At 35.9% G+C, this 15,781-nt stretch overlaps 1 protein-coding gene across 1 annotated transcript; it reads right to left on the reverse strand.

Moving 5' to 3' along the window:
• Positions 1-139: 139 nt before the first annotated feature.
• On the reverse strand, positions 140-13,978 carry LOC129939581 (actin-interacting protein 1). Its single transcript, XM_056047647.1, has 7 exons — positions 13,764-13,978; positions 13,423-13,544; positions 13,097-13,187; positions 1,308-2,170; positions 796-1,251; positions 439-589; positions 140-370 (listed from the first exon to the last, which is right to left on the reverse strand). The coding sequence occupies exons 1-7, from the start codon at positions 13,777-13,779 to the stop codon at positions 261-263; spliced, it is 1,809 nt and encodes a 602-aa protein (XP_055903622.1). The 5' UTR covers positions 13,780-13,978; the 3' UTR covers positions 140-260.
• Positions 13,979-15,781: the final 1,803 nt, after the last annotated feature.

Raw genomic sequence — 15,781 nt, forward strand, 5'->3', positions numbered from 1 at the left:
CTATTTTTCTTTTATGTTATTTTTTTTATTATTATATTTTTTTTAATAAACGCAATTATGTAAATAATTCAAATAAAATGCTAGAAAAATAAATATTATTAACGTGTTATTTTGGTTGAAGTATAAATTTGTTTGTAAACAATATAAATCAAAAACACGATGTTTATTTTGTTTTACTGATAATAATAATAATAATTATAATGTGTGTGTATAACGCGGTTTTAAAAACTTCGTTGATAGGTTTTGTGTGCTATTTTGTTTTAAATAGTTTCGACTTCCCAGACTTTTGTGTTGCAATCTTGTCCAGTTGAGATCACAGTGTTGTTGTCCAACCACACTAAACGAGTAATTTGTGACTGTGGGTGGGCATCTAAACGGAAATAGATACAAATATTGTTTATTTTAGCCATTAGGAGAAGAAACACACTTTCTACTCACTTTTAATAATAGTATGTTTCGATGGGTTTGTTACGGACCAAATGATGATGGTGGTATCTAATGATCCACTGGCGACTAGAAGTGAATTAGGCGAAAACGCGACTGTATTCACACGAGCATTATGGAAGCCCCATTCTTTGTTGTGAGCAGGCTAAAAATCAAATAAATAAAAGCTTAATTATAAAATCTGAAGACACCAAACTCAAAGTTAATTTTTTAAAAAAAAACTTTAACTAGCTCACCGTCTACACAAATTTTTCCAATGAAAAGCATTTGTTTAAAAAATAGCCATAAAATTATAAGCGTTGCTTTTTGCAGTTAATATAATTCAAAGAAAATAGAAGCAAAACAACCTACCTTATATTCAGGAACACTATAGAGCACAACCTTACGATGAGCGTCACAAGCTACAAGTAGTTTATTATCAGGAGAGTATACGCAGTCAGTTACAGCTCCGAGATGTTCGAGTTCGGTTTTCAACTCCAATGAACTACCATTCAACGAGTATATTCTTAATTTTTGATCATCTCCTCCTACAGCCAATTCCATTGTCTCCGCGTTGGCACTGATCGAGCTAGCTTCGTATTTGATTGGAAGCGATAGGAGTTTTTTATTATCCTGAACTAAAGTTATTTCTTTGACGCATGCAATAGCAATAATGTTCTCCTTTCGGAAAATTGTAAGAGCTCTTGGCTGACAGTTTAGTTTTACTACAAAATCTGTATAGGTATTCCCTTCGACGCTGATCTTTCGCAGAGAATCATCAATGCCGCAGGTATAAACAAAGTCTTCCCATGCAGCTATGCCGTTGATCTAAGGAAATCGAGCATAAAAAAAAACACATTTTTTTAAGATAGATGTGATCTTACTTGATTGCCGTGTCCAGCACCGCTGATACGATCATTGACGCCACTTCCAGAGTTCCAATTTGTGACTACACCATCGTGGCTGCCAGTGTAGATAGTGCTACGATCATCGCTCAATCCCAACACTGTTATTGGCTTGTTGTGCCCCTTTATGACGCGCAGTGGCTTCGTTGGATCGTTGACATCCAAGTAGCTTATATTTCCAGATAACGAAACAGTAAGCAAATGTTCTCCTTGCCACAAACAAGAAACCTGCTGATCATCAACAGTTGTTCCCATCACAAATTCTGTGATCAACTCGCGAGTTTCAACATTCCATAAGCGGCAAGTCTTATCACCCGAACAAGTGAGCAGCTGAGTTCCATCGGGCTTCCATGCAACGGCATACACACCACCCTTATGAGCAGGGCTTCCAACCTCTCCCACCAACTCAGAGGTGGCACCATCATATATAAATACCTTTCCATCGAATCCAGCCGATGCAAACAAATGACCGCTTGGCGAATAACGAACAGCTTGAACAAATCTCGAGTGATCTGTCTTGGTCATTTTGAACTTAAAGGGTGGTCCCTCAAAAATACCAATTGTATTGTCTTCACTTCCTGTTACGATTCTAAATGGTCGGGCCGGACGGAAATCACATGAATTGATTGGTTTCGATTGACCACTAATTTCACCAACTGATGTTCCCGTTTCGGTCATGAAAACATGACCAAATCGCTCACGACCCTCACCGACAATGACAATTCTCTGATTATCTGGTGACCAGGCGATATCTTTGATTGGTCCACCAATTGGCTGGAATTCATTTTTCAAAATGTGCTCCTTATTGACGGTGTCCCAGATGCGAATTTTTCCCGATTGATCTAAAAATAAAAAAAAAAGTTAAAAGTTTTACAATGTTTTACAATGATATGCATTCGTTAATGATGTCAAAGATGTCCTAGCTAAATGTAATTGAAACCTAAATCTTGTCGACGCCAAGAGACGGCTTGATAAATATCCTTATCCCATCCGCAGATGTATTCCAATATCCTTCGATCGTGCGATCTCATGCCTCTTGATTACTTTTTATGATGCTATGTTAAGTAATTTCTTTATGGCAACAAATCAGAAACACTTCAAGCATCGGAAGCCAACATTGACGCCATAAGGCCAGATTTATTGAAGTAGAAGAAGTGACAAAGTGGATTGACCGAATGGACTATGTAACTTGATATTTAAACAATAAGAAATGTATACCAACAATATTTCTGTCATTTGTTATATTATTTAAAATCAAAAAACATCCGCTGTTTAGTTTGCTACATTCCTTCAGGCCCAATGGGGGTACCTATCACCAGAAACACATTCTTCGACAAAAATGTTAGAAGTTTGGGTTAGGAGATGCAACAGAACCAATAAATTCTTTTTTTTAGAGACTTAAACCAATTAAAACAAGTGCTGTGGAGAATATTAAGATATAATGGTCTCACTTATTTAGGGATGACTTAAAAGAATCAAATTTTTAAATTTTAACACTTTTTTGTTACGGAATTGAAACATTAAGTACACAGATAATGTACGTTAACATCAAATTAAGTTTACAACTTATTCATAGTTCTTAATTTTTGGGTCATTAAACCAAAGTTTAAAATGTCGGTTAGTTAAAAGCTTTAACATTTGACGCACATCGTAAACAATTACATACAAATACAGTGCCGGTAAAAAAACTGCATCACTGGTACAAGTTTCTTTTTAACTTCTTTAAATAAGGGAAGGCAAAACGATACGTCGTAGGCAGTAGGAAACTGCTAGAAGAGTACTGGACCATATTCAATGAGGCTCACGACATCGACTCATCAATGGATAAACAGAAACCAACGAGAAAGATCTACAAAGGCTTCTCTCGCATGAGCGTTTTGCCGAAATTGAATCTGCCTACTGCGAAGCCCTTGAAGACCTCAATGAGATAATGGACAGCTCCCACAACTACACATGAGCCGATGTCTCATTCAACTCCAACTCGTCTGGTCGTGAACGGAGGCATCAGCACAGTTAAGTCGACGCTACCACCACTGCAACTACCCACTTTCGATGGATCGTTTGAAGAGCGGCTGAACTTTAAGCTGTGTTCACCAGCTGTGTCATAAATAATAAAATGCTGTCTGATTTACAACGGTTACACTACCTTAACTGTAGTCTCCATGGTAGTGCTACAAGTGTCCTCAAAAATCAGAGAGAGAGAGTCAAAGTGATCGGTCGCAAAATTATATACGGAAATTAAAATTAAATTATTACCAAAAAGCTAAATAGAAAATAAACGAAGCTTAACTTGTGTTTAAAACTAGTTTCAAATTTTTAATAAACTGTGAAAAGATATGGAATTTTCCTGTCGAAAGTGTGATAAAAACTTTAAAAAAGAAACTCCATTGATATGTAGTGGTTTCTGTAACAAAGCAATACATCGCTCGTGTGCGGAGTTCTCAAAATATGATGTTGATGTTTTAAATGCGAAAGCTAATATTTTCTACTTATGTGATGAGTGCATTGATTTTATTAAAATATTAAATGAAAATCATATTAAGTTAATTAAAACAATTAAAGAAAATCAAGAAAATTTATTAAATATGATGGAGGTTAATATGAAACAAATTTCGGATAAAGTGAGTGAGATAAAAAATGTATGCAAGCCGGTAATGATCGCGAGTGCCAATAGAGAAGTGCATAACGAGAAAGAAACATATGCGTCTAAGGTAAAAAAGGTCCGCAAGTTATCTTAAAGCCCAAAAGCATACAAGAAAGTGCGATAACAAGGGAAGAAATAAAAAAGAATATTAACCCTTCATCTCTATCTATCAATGTAAGCAGTGTTTCCAATCGCCGGGATGGTGCAATTGCTATTGAGTGCGGGAATGATGAATCGAGTGTAAAAATGCAAAATGCAATCAAAGAGAAAATGAGTGAAAAGTATGATATTCAAATACCAGAAATGAGAAATCCTAAAGTGCGCGTATGCGGCATGAGTGAAATGATGAGCAGTGATGTTATTATTGAATCAATTCAAGCTCAAAATAAAATTGTATTCAAAGTTATAAAATGCATTAAAGTTTATCAGTCTCCAAAAAATAAAAAAATGTTCAATGCTATTTTGGAAGTAGATGGTGGAGCATTTCAAGAGTTATTGTGTGCTAAAAGAATAAATATTCAATGGGACAGATGTGTTATTTATGAAGAAATTAACGTCAAAAGGTGTTTTAAGTGCTGGGGTTTTAACCATAACGCGAAAAAATGTACCGGGGAGGAAACCTGTGTAAAATGTGCCGGAAACCATAGTAACAAAAACGATTGTGATAGCGAAAATACGAAGTGCGTGAGTTGTATCAGAGCAAATAATACCCTTCATCTGAATGTTGATGTAAATCACGATACAAGAAGCTCTAAGTGTCCTGTTTTGCAAAGAAAAATGCAAAGTGAGATGCAAAAAATTGCCTACTAGCAATTAAATAGCTGTAGGTGTTTCTTTGCCAACATACAGGGGCTGATAAATAATTTTAGTGAGCTTGAAAGCATAGTCTATCTGGAAAGTTTTGATTTTATTATAGTGGTGGAAACACATGTAACGTCAAATATTGACAGTACTGAAATTTGTTTAAGTGGTTTTACGACAGTAAGGTGTAACTCTGTTTCTTCCCATACGGGTGGAATTGTTTGTTATGTTAAAGAACAGTGGCAAGTTGTTACTTTAGAAAGTGTTTCAACACATATGGATTGGTGGATTTTGGTTATTAAAGTATCTTCAGGTTCACAAAGTTTTATATTAGCCGGTCTTTATAGGTCCCCAAGTTCGTCTTTAGCAAGTTTTTGCGATTGCTTCAAGGAGTTAATGGAGCGAACAGTAATGTATGGAATAGACATTATTCTCATGGGTGACTTTAACATAGACTGGCTTGTGAACAGTACTTATAAAATTCGTGCTCAACAGGTAATTAGTGACAATGCATGTAAACAGTTAATATCCGAACCAACAAGAATAACTCCTACATCTCGTACTTTACTTGATTACGTCGTTACAAACAGTTTTAGAGTTCACGCTGAGGTAGTTAAAAAATGGAAAATAAGTGATCATGAAAGCATAGAAATAACAATAGAAACAAGAGACAAAGTGAAAAACGTAAAAAAGCAAATACAAATTCTGAAATACAGCAAGTCTTCATTCTGTGATAATCTAATCGGGAACATTGATTTATTGAATAATATCTTTAACTGTGATAACGTTAATATTATGGGGGATAACTTTTGTAATATGACAGCTTGCGCGGTTGATTCCCTTAAAATTACAAAGACTGTTAATGCTACTGATAGAAACGAATGGTACAGTAATGAGCTGAAAAGAATGAGAGACACTAAAATTTTAAAATATAATCAGGCCATTTGGTCAAATACAGCTAATGATTGGCAAAATTATAGAGTCGCGCGTAACAGGTTTAAAGCAGAAATAAATAAAGCCAAAAATAAATATGTTTCGAATAAAGTTCAGGGTGCAAAAGACCAAAAGTCAATGTGGCGCATAATTAAATCCCTAGTGTTAAATCAAAAGAAGAGTTCTATTAAAAGTATTAATTTTGATAACGTAATAGTGGACGACAAATACCAGCTAGCGGAAAAACTTAACCATTTTTTCGTCAAGAGTGTTATTGAAATCAATAAACTAATTCCAAATGTTTCTTATTATGATTACATTGAAGACAATGATAAAACATTTAGGTTTGAGTTTGTTACTTTTATTGAGTTAAAGACTTTTATCAAAAATATGAAAAATAAAAAAGATGCAAATATGTTGTCTGTTAATATGATAAGTGATTCATTCCACATAGTTGGTGACGGTTTGTGCAGATTAGTAAATGAATCTCTAAGAGAAGGTATTTTCCCAGATTGCTGGAAGGAGTCAATGGTGGTTCCTATCGCTAAAGTCAATAACCCGTTGTATCCTGAAGAATATCGTCCAGTAAATATGTTGCCAAATGATGGAAAAATTTTGGAAAAAATTGTTCAAAAGCAACTTCAAAAATACATGGAAGAAAGCCAGTTGTTTGTGGAAAGCCAATCAGGGTTCAGAGAGGGACACAGCTGTGAATCTCTGATCAATCTTATTATTGCTGACTGGAAGACAGCAGTACATCAGAAAATGAAAATAGTTGCCGTGTTTATTGACCTGAGGAGAGCCTTTGAAACTTTGGACAGAGAAATTCTATTAAAAAAACTTTACAAATATGGAGTGAAAAATAAAGAACTGAGCTGGTTTCAATCATATCTGCAGAGGCGTACGCAAAGAACTAAGGTGGAAGAAGCTGTATCCGAATCGATTAATGTTAATTTAGGTGTTCCGCAAGGGTCGGTGTTGGGAACATTATTATTTATAATTTATGTTAATGAAATGCCTAGGGTTGTTAGATATTCATTTTTAAAACTGTTTGCCGATGATGGTCTATTATATTTTGTTGGTAAAAGCATTGAAGAATGTATTGAAAAGGTTAATTTTGATTTAATGGAGCTAAACAAATGGTTTCATATGAATAAATTAAGCTTAAACGTGGGAAAAACAAAATGTATGTATATTAATGGAGAATCAGAGACTGAAATTAAAATTGATAACCAGGTGTTAGAAGTTGTAGAAAATATAAAATATCTTGGAATTATGTTTGATAATAAGTTGGAATTTAATACACACATTGACTATATATCAAAGAAAATTGGAAAAAAGATTGGTTTCTTTTCAAGAATTAGAAAAAGAATGTCGACTTTATGTGCAATAAATGTGTATAATACAATAATTAAGCCCCATTTTGAATACTGCTCGACCATAATTTATCTTGGTAATATAACGATGATAGATAGATTGCAAAAATTACAAAATAAAGCAATGAGGATAATTTTAAAATGCCATTGGTTAACACCAATTGCAAGTATGTTAAGTATGTTAAAATGGCTTAGTATAAATCAGAGAACCATTATGAATGTGTTAGTCTATGTTTTTAAAATGAAAAATGGAATGCTTCCCAGTTACTTGTGTGATAAAATCAATTATGTTAGTAATGTACATAGTCATAATGTAAGAAATAGATCAGATTTTCGTCTTCCACATTTTAGAACTCGATCAGCACAAAATATGCTTACACATAATGGCCTTAAATTGTTTAACGGGCTTCCAAATGATTTGAAAACAGAAACAAATTTGAAAATATTTAAGAAAAAAGTTGTACACTTTGTAAGAAATAGATATGCATATGTATAAGTTTAATTTTATTATTTATTATTAATAGTAAGTTGTAAATAGCTAAAATATTGCTAAATAAACAAATCAAATCAAATCAAAATCAAAAAAAACATTCGGGTTAGCGAGGATAACTTTCAGACTATATTGGACATCTTAAAAGGCCGCTATGACAACAAGCGCAAATTGATTAAGCAGGACCTTCACGACATTGTTAATCTACCAACCATGGCCAACGAATCACAAGCCGTCTTACGTTAGATACTTGCTGATTCTACATGTGACTCGAAAACTTGACCCTGTCACAATAAAAGATTGGGAAAGGTAACTTGACAGTCCAAACTCCATCTCCAATTACCAGCAGCTAGAAAAGTTTTTGGAAAACAAACTACAAGGCCTGGATGCTATGGCTGAATGCTCTAGACCAAAACAAAATGAGCCTAACCAACAAAAGGCAATTAAGGCACAGCCAGTCCGAAGTCATCAAGCAAATGTCAATCGATGCCCTAAGTGTTCTGGTAAGCATGTACTAATGGTTTGTTTTGATTTCAGAAAAGAAACATCAGCACAGAGAATGATATTCGTGACGAAAGCAAAATTGTGCAAAAATTGCCTTAAGGCTGATCATGCAGAATAACAATGTCTGTCAGACTATAACTGCTTAGTATGTCACCAAAAACATCACACGATGCTACACAATAGCAACCAGGCTCAAGAACCCCACGTCAACATCAACACAAATAATCAGCGAACGAACGCCACTTGTATTCTACCTCACCTTCAAACCAATGTAAATGTGAAGGAGTGGTCATGATATGTGGGATGATATTAAAAAAGCAGTCTTTGAAACTTTAGCAACGAAGCTATATGAGCTGCAAAAAAACTCTTCTACACTAATAGCCAGCAAAGGCTATGCAACTAAATAATTAAATACTTATTCTGGTCGACTTCCTCGAAAGAATTAAACTATAGAAATTTTCGATTTTCACTATGTTCAAGTTGCCGGATAAAGTGATTTTTCGTATCACTTTTTTATTGGATTTTTTTTGCAAAAGGAAATTTAAGTTTATTTATGGTTGGTAGGTACACATAGATGGCAGTTCGCAAGCAGGCCTTGCTACGCGACTCAATTAGCGCTGGAAAGCGCCGTTTTGGTACCACAAACTCTGCGATTATGTGTTGAAAAATAGAAATATAATAAGGTTGATATTGATCAAATTAGCAATTCTAGATCCATTTCACTGCATTCAGACAGGAAATCTTGTCGGAAGGTTTATCAAGATCTTTAAGGAATGTCCTTCACTCAGCATCTACAGCAATTAATTGAGGGATGCACAGCTTTGCTGCATGCTCTCCTATCGGCCAATATATGGTACATATTGGAGTGACCCTGGCTATATCATGCCTGTGTCTGTGTCTTCGTGGGGAAGAAGTCTGAAAAACATCAACCATACCAAACAGCTGACAGTCTGTTCAAGATAACTGTAGTAAACAGCTTATAGAGCGTATCGAGAAGTCCTCTATAGTTTGACACAACATTTGTATCATCTTTGTGGGTATATAATGGATATTCCGAAAGATGATGGTAGTGTTGCAGTTTCAAGAATCTAAGTGAATGACTTCTGCATTTCTTCAATAAGAGATGGACATGCACTTTTATAAAATTCATACGGTATTCCATCAAAACCAGGAGTTTTCAAATCTTTTGATGAAGATATAGCAGAATATATCTCATGCAGCTCAATGGGGTAGTCTAACTCTGAAACATGTCGCTGAGGAAGAACGTATGAGATACTAGCTGAATCATTTGATTGCGAGAGTAAGCTTTCAAAATGCATTTTAAATTCATTTACTTTTATTGACGTTTTAATGACTCTCTGCGTATTTGCTTAGCAATCTTCCACCACTCTCTAGCTGAATGAACAGATTCAAGACTCCTAGTAAGGCTAACGAAATAAGCTTGTATTTTAGTTTTACATAAAATCCTATATATAATTCATGTTTCTAGGTTCAGTTTTCTGAAGGATTTATGAGCATTTTTTTCTGGCCATATAACTAACTGAATCAAACCAATTTCATCCGCTTTTACCATAGTCCATGCTACTGCACCGTGTAGCAGTACGGGGATGATAAGGGTCCTATATAGCAATACTTTGGTTTCTCGAGAGAGGACTTTAATACTCAATTGCTTTCTTAGTCCAAATAAACAGCGGTTAGCAAGAGTTATTCTGCGTTTGATCTCAGCGATGTTAAGTAGACTGATTCCTCTATAGTTGGTGCAGTTTGGAGGGTCTCCTTTTTTCACGATTGGGCAAACAATACTGACGTTCCATTCATCGGGCTTGCTTTCTTCCGACCATATCTTACAAATAAGTTTGTGCATGATCTTAACCAACTTATCTCTAGCTGCTTTAAAGAGCTCGGCATTCAAGCCATCTGCTCCAGCGGCTTTATTAGACTTTAGCGTAGATATGACAATCTTTACTTCGTCTAAGTCGGGAGGACGGGATTGTTGGCTTTCGTCGTCTATGTTGAATGGATCATCCTGCTCACAGCGGAATTCGGTTCGTCGTCGCCGTTATACAGTCTGCAGAAGTGGACCTTCCATAACCTCAGCATTGACTGCGGTTCCACTATTTCCCCTATGATGTTTCCACTTTCGTCTTTGCAGCCTTCAGTTCTAGGTTTATGTACCTGTGAATTTCGTTTCACCTGTTCGAACTTCATTCCTGCTTTTAAACCTCATAACATCTTCGACCGCACGCTTCTCAAGCGCTCTCTTTTTCCTTTTGAGTAGTGGGTGTTCCTCTTGCCTCTTCTGCTCATAGAGCTCATGAGCAGATCTAGTCCTTTTATGCAGCGCCGCTTTGCGTGCCTGTTGTTTGGCTGCATTTGACTGCCGACATTCCTCATGAAACCAGGGGTTCCTTAAAACCCAGAACAACAGAGTTCCTTTGTGGATGTTGAGGTGTGGAAAACGTGTACTGGCTACCATGACGTTTCGTCCCGCAGCAAAATCTGTGAGTCTGAATCCGTTGTCGGAAGTGTTGTCGTGCTTTCAAAGTATTTTCTGACTGCTACATTGAAAAACACTGGCACTATCAGGTAGCCAAAAAGACTTAGATACATTTAAGGGGTCAGAGAAGATTCCGGCCCAACTTCACGCTCCATCTTTGACTCGTCAGTAAAGATAGTTGTATCGAAGTGTGTCCTAACCATTCCATCTTCCCAATTCTTTTTGGCAAGAAAGACTTTAAAATCGTTACTGAGTGTTTCATGGCAGGGTTCGGTTTCCGTCTCAAAAATATCCTCTGGATTCAGTTCCTTAGTGTTGCCATGCCATGGGTCAGTAAAAACCAACAGTTTGATACTTTAAGTCTTAGCACACAACACAATACTAAATATTTAAAGTGTAGCTCTACTGGTAGCCAAAACTAGCTATTCTTTGAATATTCCTTAGTTTATGGAAATTGTATTTTTTGTGAAGCGCAGGCCTTAAATAGGCCTTCTTACACGTTTTTTTAATGTTGACTTTCCAGTTTAGTTTTATATATTTTTGATTTAAGTTAATCTTAATAGTTGATACAGCTGTTCTTTTTAACGTTATTTTATTTAATAAAAGCTAGTATTTAGTAGCATTTTACAACTGCTTCACAGCGGCGTTTCATTGACTCCACAAGTCCCTGACACCTTGATGGTGTTATTGATTGCCAAGCCTGCTCAGCAACGCTCCATAACTCCCTGTTATTTTTTGGGTTTGCCTTTAATACTTCTTTTTTAATATCTGCCCAAAGATTCTCGATGGGATTGAAATCAGGAGACTGTGCAGGCTAGTCCATGACCTCAATCCTATTACCTTGAAACCATTGCTTGGCTGCTCTGCTGGTATGCTTTGGGTCGTTATCCTGCTGGAAGACCCAGTTGAGCCGCATTTCGTATTCGGCATATGGTAGGATGGTGTTTTTTTTAAGGATATCCAAGTAAGAGTGCTGATTCATAATGCTTTTGATCCAGTATATTGGGCCAATTCCATAACAGGAGAAGTATCCCTTAACCATTATACTGGATCCCCAATGCTTAATTGTTTTTGTGGTGTGTTTGGGGTTATATTCCATATTCGGGGGTCTTCTCATAAAGTGCCGAGATCTTTTACCACCATAGAGAACCACCTTGCTCTCATCGGTCCATAGCCCATCATATATGCTGATGCGCTTATAGGATCCTTTTAACTATTTGGATCCTCTTTAAAAGTGGAACCTTTCTTAGACTGCGAGCATTTAGGTAATGCTCCCTTAGTATTCTCCTCACCGTATGCACACCGCACGTAACCTCAAGCTCATCTGCAATCCCTGTACGTGCTGCTGTAGGATTATTCCACACGTTTTTAAAAAGATGGAGTAAGAGATTGCTTCCGTTCCCCGTTTCTGCTTTTCCTTTAGAGGTTATGGCGTTCCGTATCATATTCGCCGAACAGTGAAGAAGTTTTTGAATCTTTTTATAGGTTTTGCCTTCCAAAACAAGCTTTTTTATAATTTCCCGCCTCTCCAGTGAGCAGTGCTTGCCTCGATAGACTTTAAATTCATAAATTCATGGAATAGCAATGAAAATTTACTGTTAAATTATCACTTGCACCTGTAAACATAATTACTCTGAGTACCAAATTACAGTACAGTTGTAAAAAAGTGTTTGTTTTATTGATTTATGAAAAATTATAGGTTCTTGCCTATTACACTGCTATTATTTTGCTCGCCACTGTATATACAAAAATTTTCAATTCATTTTTAAAATGTTAATATGTACATCAACATGATGTAAACTTTTTGCATAATTCAACATTTTCCGTCAAACTAATTATACTTTATTTTTAAATTCGGTTCCCGCAATGGTGCTATTTTTTTACCGCAACTGTATATACTGTACATAATCTCAAAATACAAAATAAAATGGATTAACAGAGTTTCTACTGACCCACAATGGAATTGTTTGTGATATCAAATATCAATGCAAACCACAAATCTAACAATTCATGTTCATGTGTGATTATTTAATCAGAGCATAAAACAGCGTCACTGGCTTTCTTCCGTTATCTAACATTCAATACCACATCATAACTAACTTTGCCTTAAACAAAGCATTTGAGTCATAGTTAGTCTAGATTTCGTGTTAATGGTTATAAATTATGACTAACTAGCCCCTCTTGACGTGTTTTAAACCACAGATGTTTGTTGATTTTCTTCTACATTTTAATAAAATATTTTAATTTTATTATTTAAGAACCCAACACTTCCTTTAATTTGTTTTTATTGTTGATTATGTACCGTTCTTATCTTTATCACCAAAATTATTTATCAAAACAATTTATAATATTTGATAACGTCTCAACAGAGAAAAACAGTTTCTTTTGTATTTTTTTTTCCCTTTAAATCGAAAGTGATTCTATGAGTCATTTTTTGAATCTCTCTTTTATATTATTTTTGATTAATTTAAGAAAATAATAATATTTAAATAAAATTATTTCATATGGTTTATTATTACTTACCCCCAGACGCAATGTAAAATCCACTTGGTGAATACTTGGCAACATTTACGGCACACGAGTGTTCGGTATAAACATCGGCAATCGCTGGATTCTAATTGGGAGACAACAAAAATATACAAGAAAAATAAGCCCCAAAATAGATTATTGCGTGGGATTATAGGGTACATTAAAATCAAATCAGAGCACAAGCAAAGAGGAGGAAGACCATGTCAAATTATAGCTAATGAGCTCTGCGAGCAATACAAATTTTAATTTAATTTCAATATATGTACATTTAAATTTATTGCACTGCTCAGGCTTTATCTTTGGTTGTTGTAGTTTCTCACCTCAATGTTACGGATAATCACAGAATTTCCATTTGTGTACAGGAAATTCTTTCCCTTTGGATCGGCGCCCAATACAATCGGCTGTCCTCGTTGGGTTCTTGGCAATGATGCATAAATAAATTCTACAAGAAAAAAGGATTTCTTTTTGAGTTAAAACTTTCGAATTATGGACATGGGAGTGGTTTTGTATTTAAGCGAGAAGCGGATAAAACTTTAAACATGATTTCGCAAAGTTTAGCCGGCCTGGCATTCGGCGGGCGGCGCGACGGCACACACGGTGGCAAATTGAAATGGAAATGGCAAGAGAAAGGAATGCACATTTAACACTTGATTGCACTTACTATTAGAATAGGCCATTTTTTGAAGTCTGCTAGATTCTTTGAAGAAGGATTTTATTTAAAAACGAGTTGTTACTGTTATTCAAACAAAAAGAACGTTTATTTGATGAATTAATTAATTTTAATTATTTATAAAAAGATAAAGTTGAAAATTTACGGCCAAGAAATTCTGAAGAATACACTTTTTGTCTAGCAGCTGTCTACTTGCCGTTTGTGAATTTCCATATAAGGAATTATTAAATTTTAGACGAATTGTTTGAACGAACGTTGAGTTGTTTAGACGAGTTGAGAAATGTCATTTATTTTTGTATTTCATAAACACATCTGGTCTTAGAATGCTTTAAGCAGAGCACACAAGGAAGCGTAGTAGATGAACTACAGTTGTCAATTTTTCCAATGTTTTGTTTTTTTTTTTGATAAGTATAGGGTTTTGTTGTTCAATAAGTTGTTCACGGGGTGGCTTTCCATTACCGCAGCACGAATTTCCTTCTGATTTTTTCTTATAGTTAGGTAGGGGTCACAATAAAATATTTTCTTTTTAGGACTTTTTAAGTGTTTCACTTTTTAGCCTAAAACAAGTTTTTGTTTGAATTGATAGCACGGCGGGCGTACTAACAGCTAGGTATGTAAGCGGGCATGCTGCCCCCCTGCTTGGAATGACTATAGGATTTGAGATGGGTGCGAGTTTGGGTTTTATGCAAAGTACTTTTTGCATTTGATCACTAAAAGCAAGTATAACAACACTGGAGAAAAAACAGGGAAGACATTTCAAAATAAACCATTTTTGAATGCCTTGTAAGTGAAAAAGTTAAATTTGAAAATTAATTTAAAATAGAAATTAATGTTTCCTCGTTCTAAAACTTCTGTAGTTATTAAGCTAGCATCACACTACCAGTGAATTAATTGACAACTGACAGGCTGTGACGTAAAAATTGCCGAAATTGCGTCAGTAACTGACATGAAAAATGGCAAGTGTGATAAGTAGTCACTGACACATGGGACAACTGGCAGACTTTTTTGACAAGAGCGTCAGTACACTGACAGTGTCCCATCACTGACAACCCATGTATTTTCATGTGCTGTCAGTGTTGAAATCCTGTCAGTGAACTGGCAGGTTTTTTTGAAATTTGCATGTTTTCTGCAGGAGGTTTTATTTATATAAAATGAGTGGAGGCAATAACGTGGCTGAATCCGAAGCATCCATTAAAGCCAAGAAGCGGGCTAAGCGTGAGAGGGCTATGAACCATAAGTGGATATTTGAGCAGGAGACGTGTCTAATAGAGCATGTGGAAAAGCGACCACCGCTTTGGAACTGCACCCAACAAGACTATAAATGCCCAAATATAAAAAGTGATTTGTGGGGGGAAGTCGTGAGGGAATTAAACATCGACACGATCAAGGTCGAAGAAGCAAAAATCAAGTGGAATAATCTACGAAGCAATTTTAAAACTTTTTTGAACAAGCAGCGCACCAAAAAATCTGGACAAGGTGCTATAGACGGAACCGCTACAGCTAAATACCCCCATTATTCGGAATTGATGTTTTTAGAATCGGCCGATGTGCAGCAGTCATCGCAGTCCATCTCCACGTTGGAATTGGTAATTCCAGTTTAATTTGCTAACATATATTATTAAGTTAATTTGAATTGCAGGATAATCCTATGACCGATCAAACCTTTTTGAACGATTTGGGTCAAGCGGCAGCAACGCAGGCGACAGACGACAATAGAGATGCACCTCCCCTGACTCCGACATTTATCTCTCAACATCGCAAGCGAGCAACATCAAAAACATCCGTTACGCCATCGCCTACACCTTCAAGTTCTGCAATGATTAAAGACTCGGCCCTAAATTTGCTGAACAAATTGGAAGACCGCTCTGAAGCCATCATACGCAAGGACCATTTTTGTGTATTCGGTGACCTTATTGCGGGCCGTTTGCGAATGCTAAGGCCGGAGCAAGCGGAACAAATGGAGATGGAAATAACGCAGACGATGTATAGCTGCTTGCAGGCCATATAAA

This window comes from Eupeodes corollae, chromosome 1 (genome assembly GCF_945859685.1).
Source record: "Eupeodes corollae chromosome 1, idEupCoro1.1, whole genome shotgun sequence".
In the NCBI taxonomy this organism is placed as follows: Eukaryota; Metazoa; Arthropoda; class Insecta; order Diptera; family Syrphidae; genus Eupeodes; species Eupeodes corollae.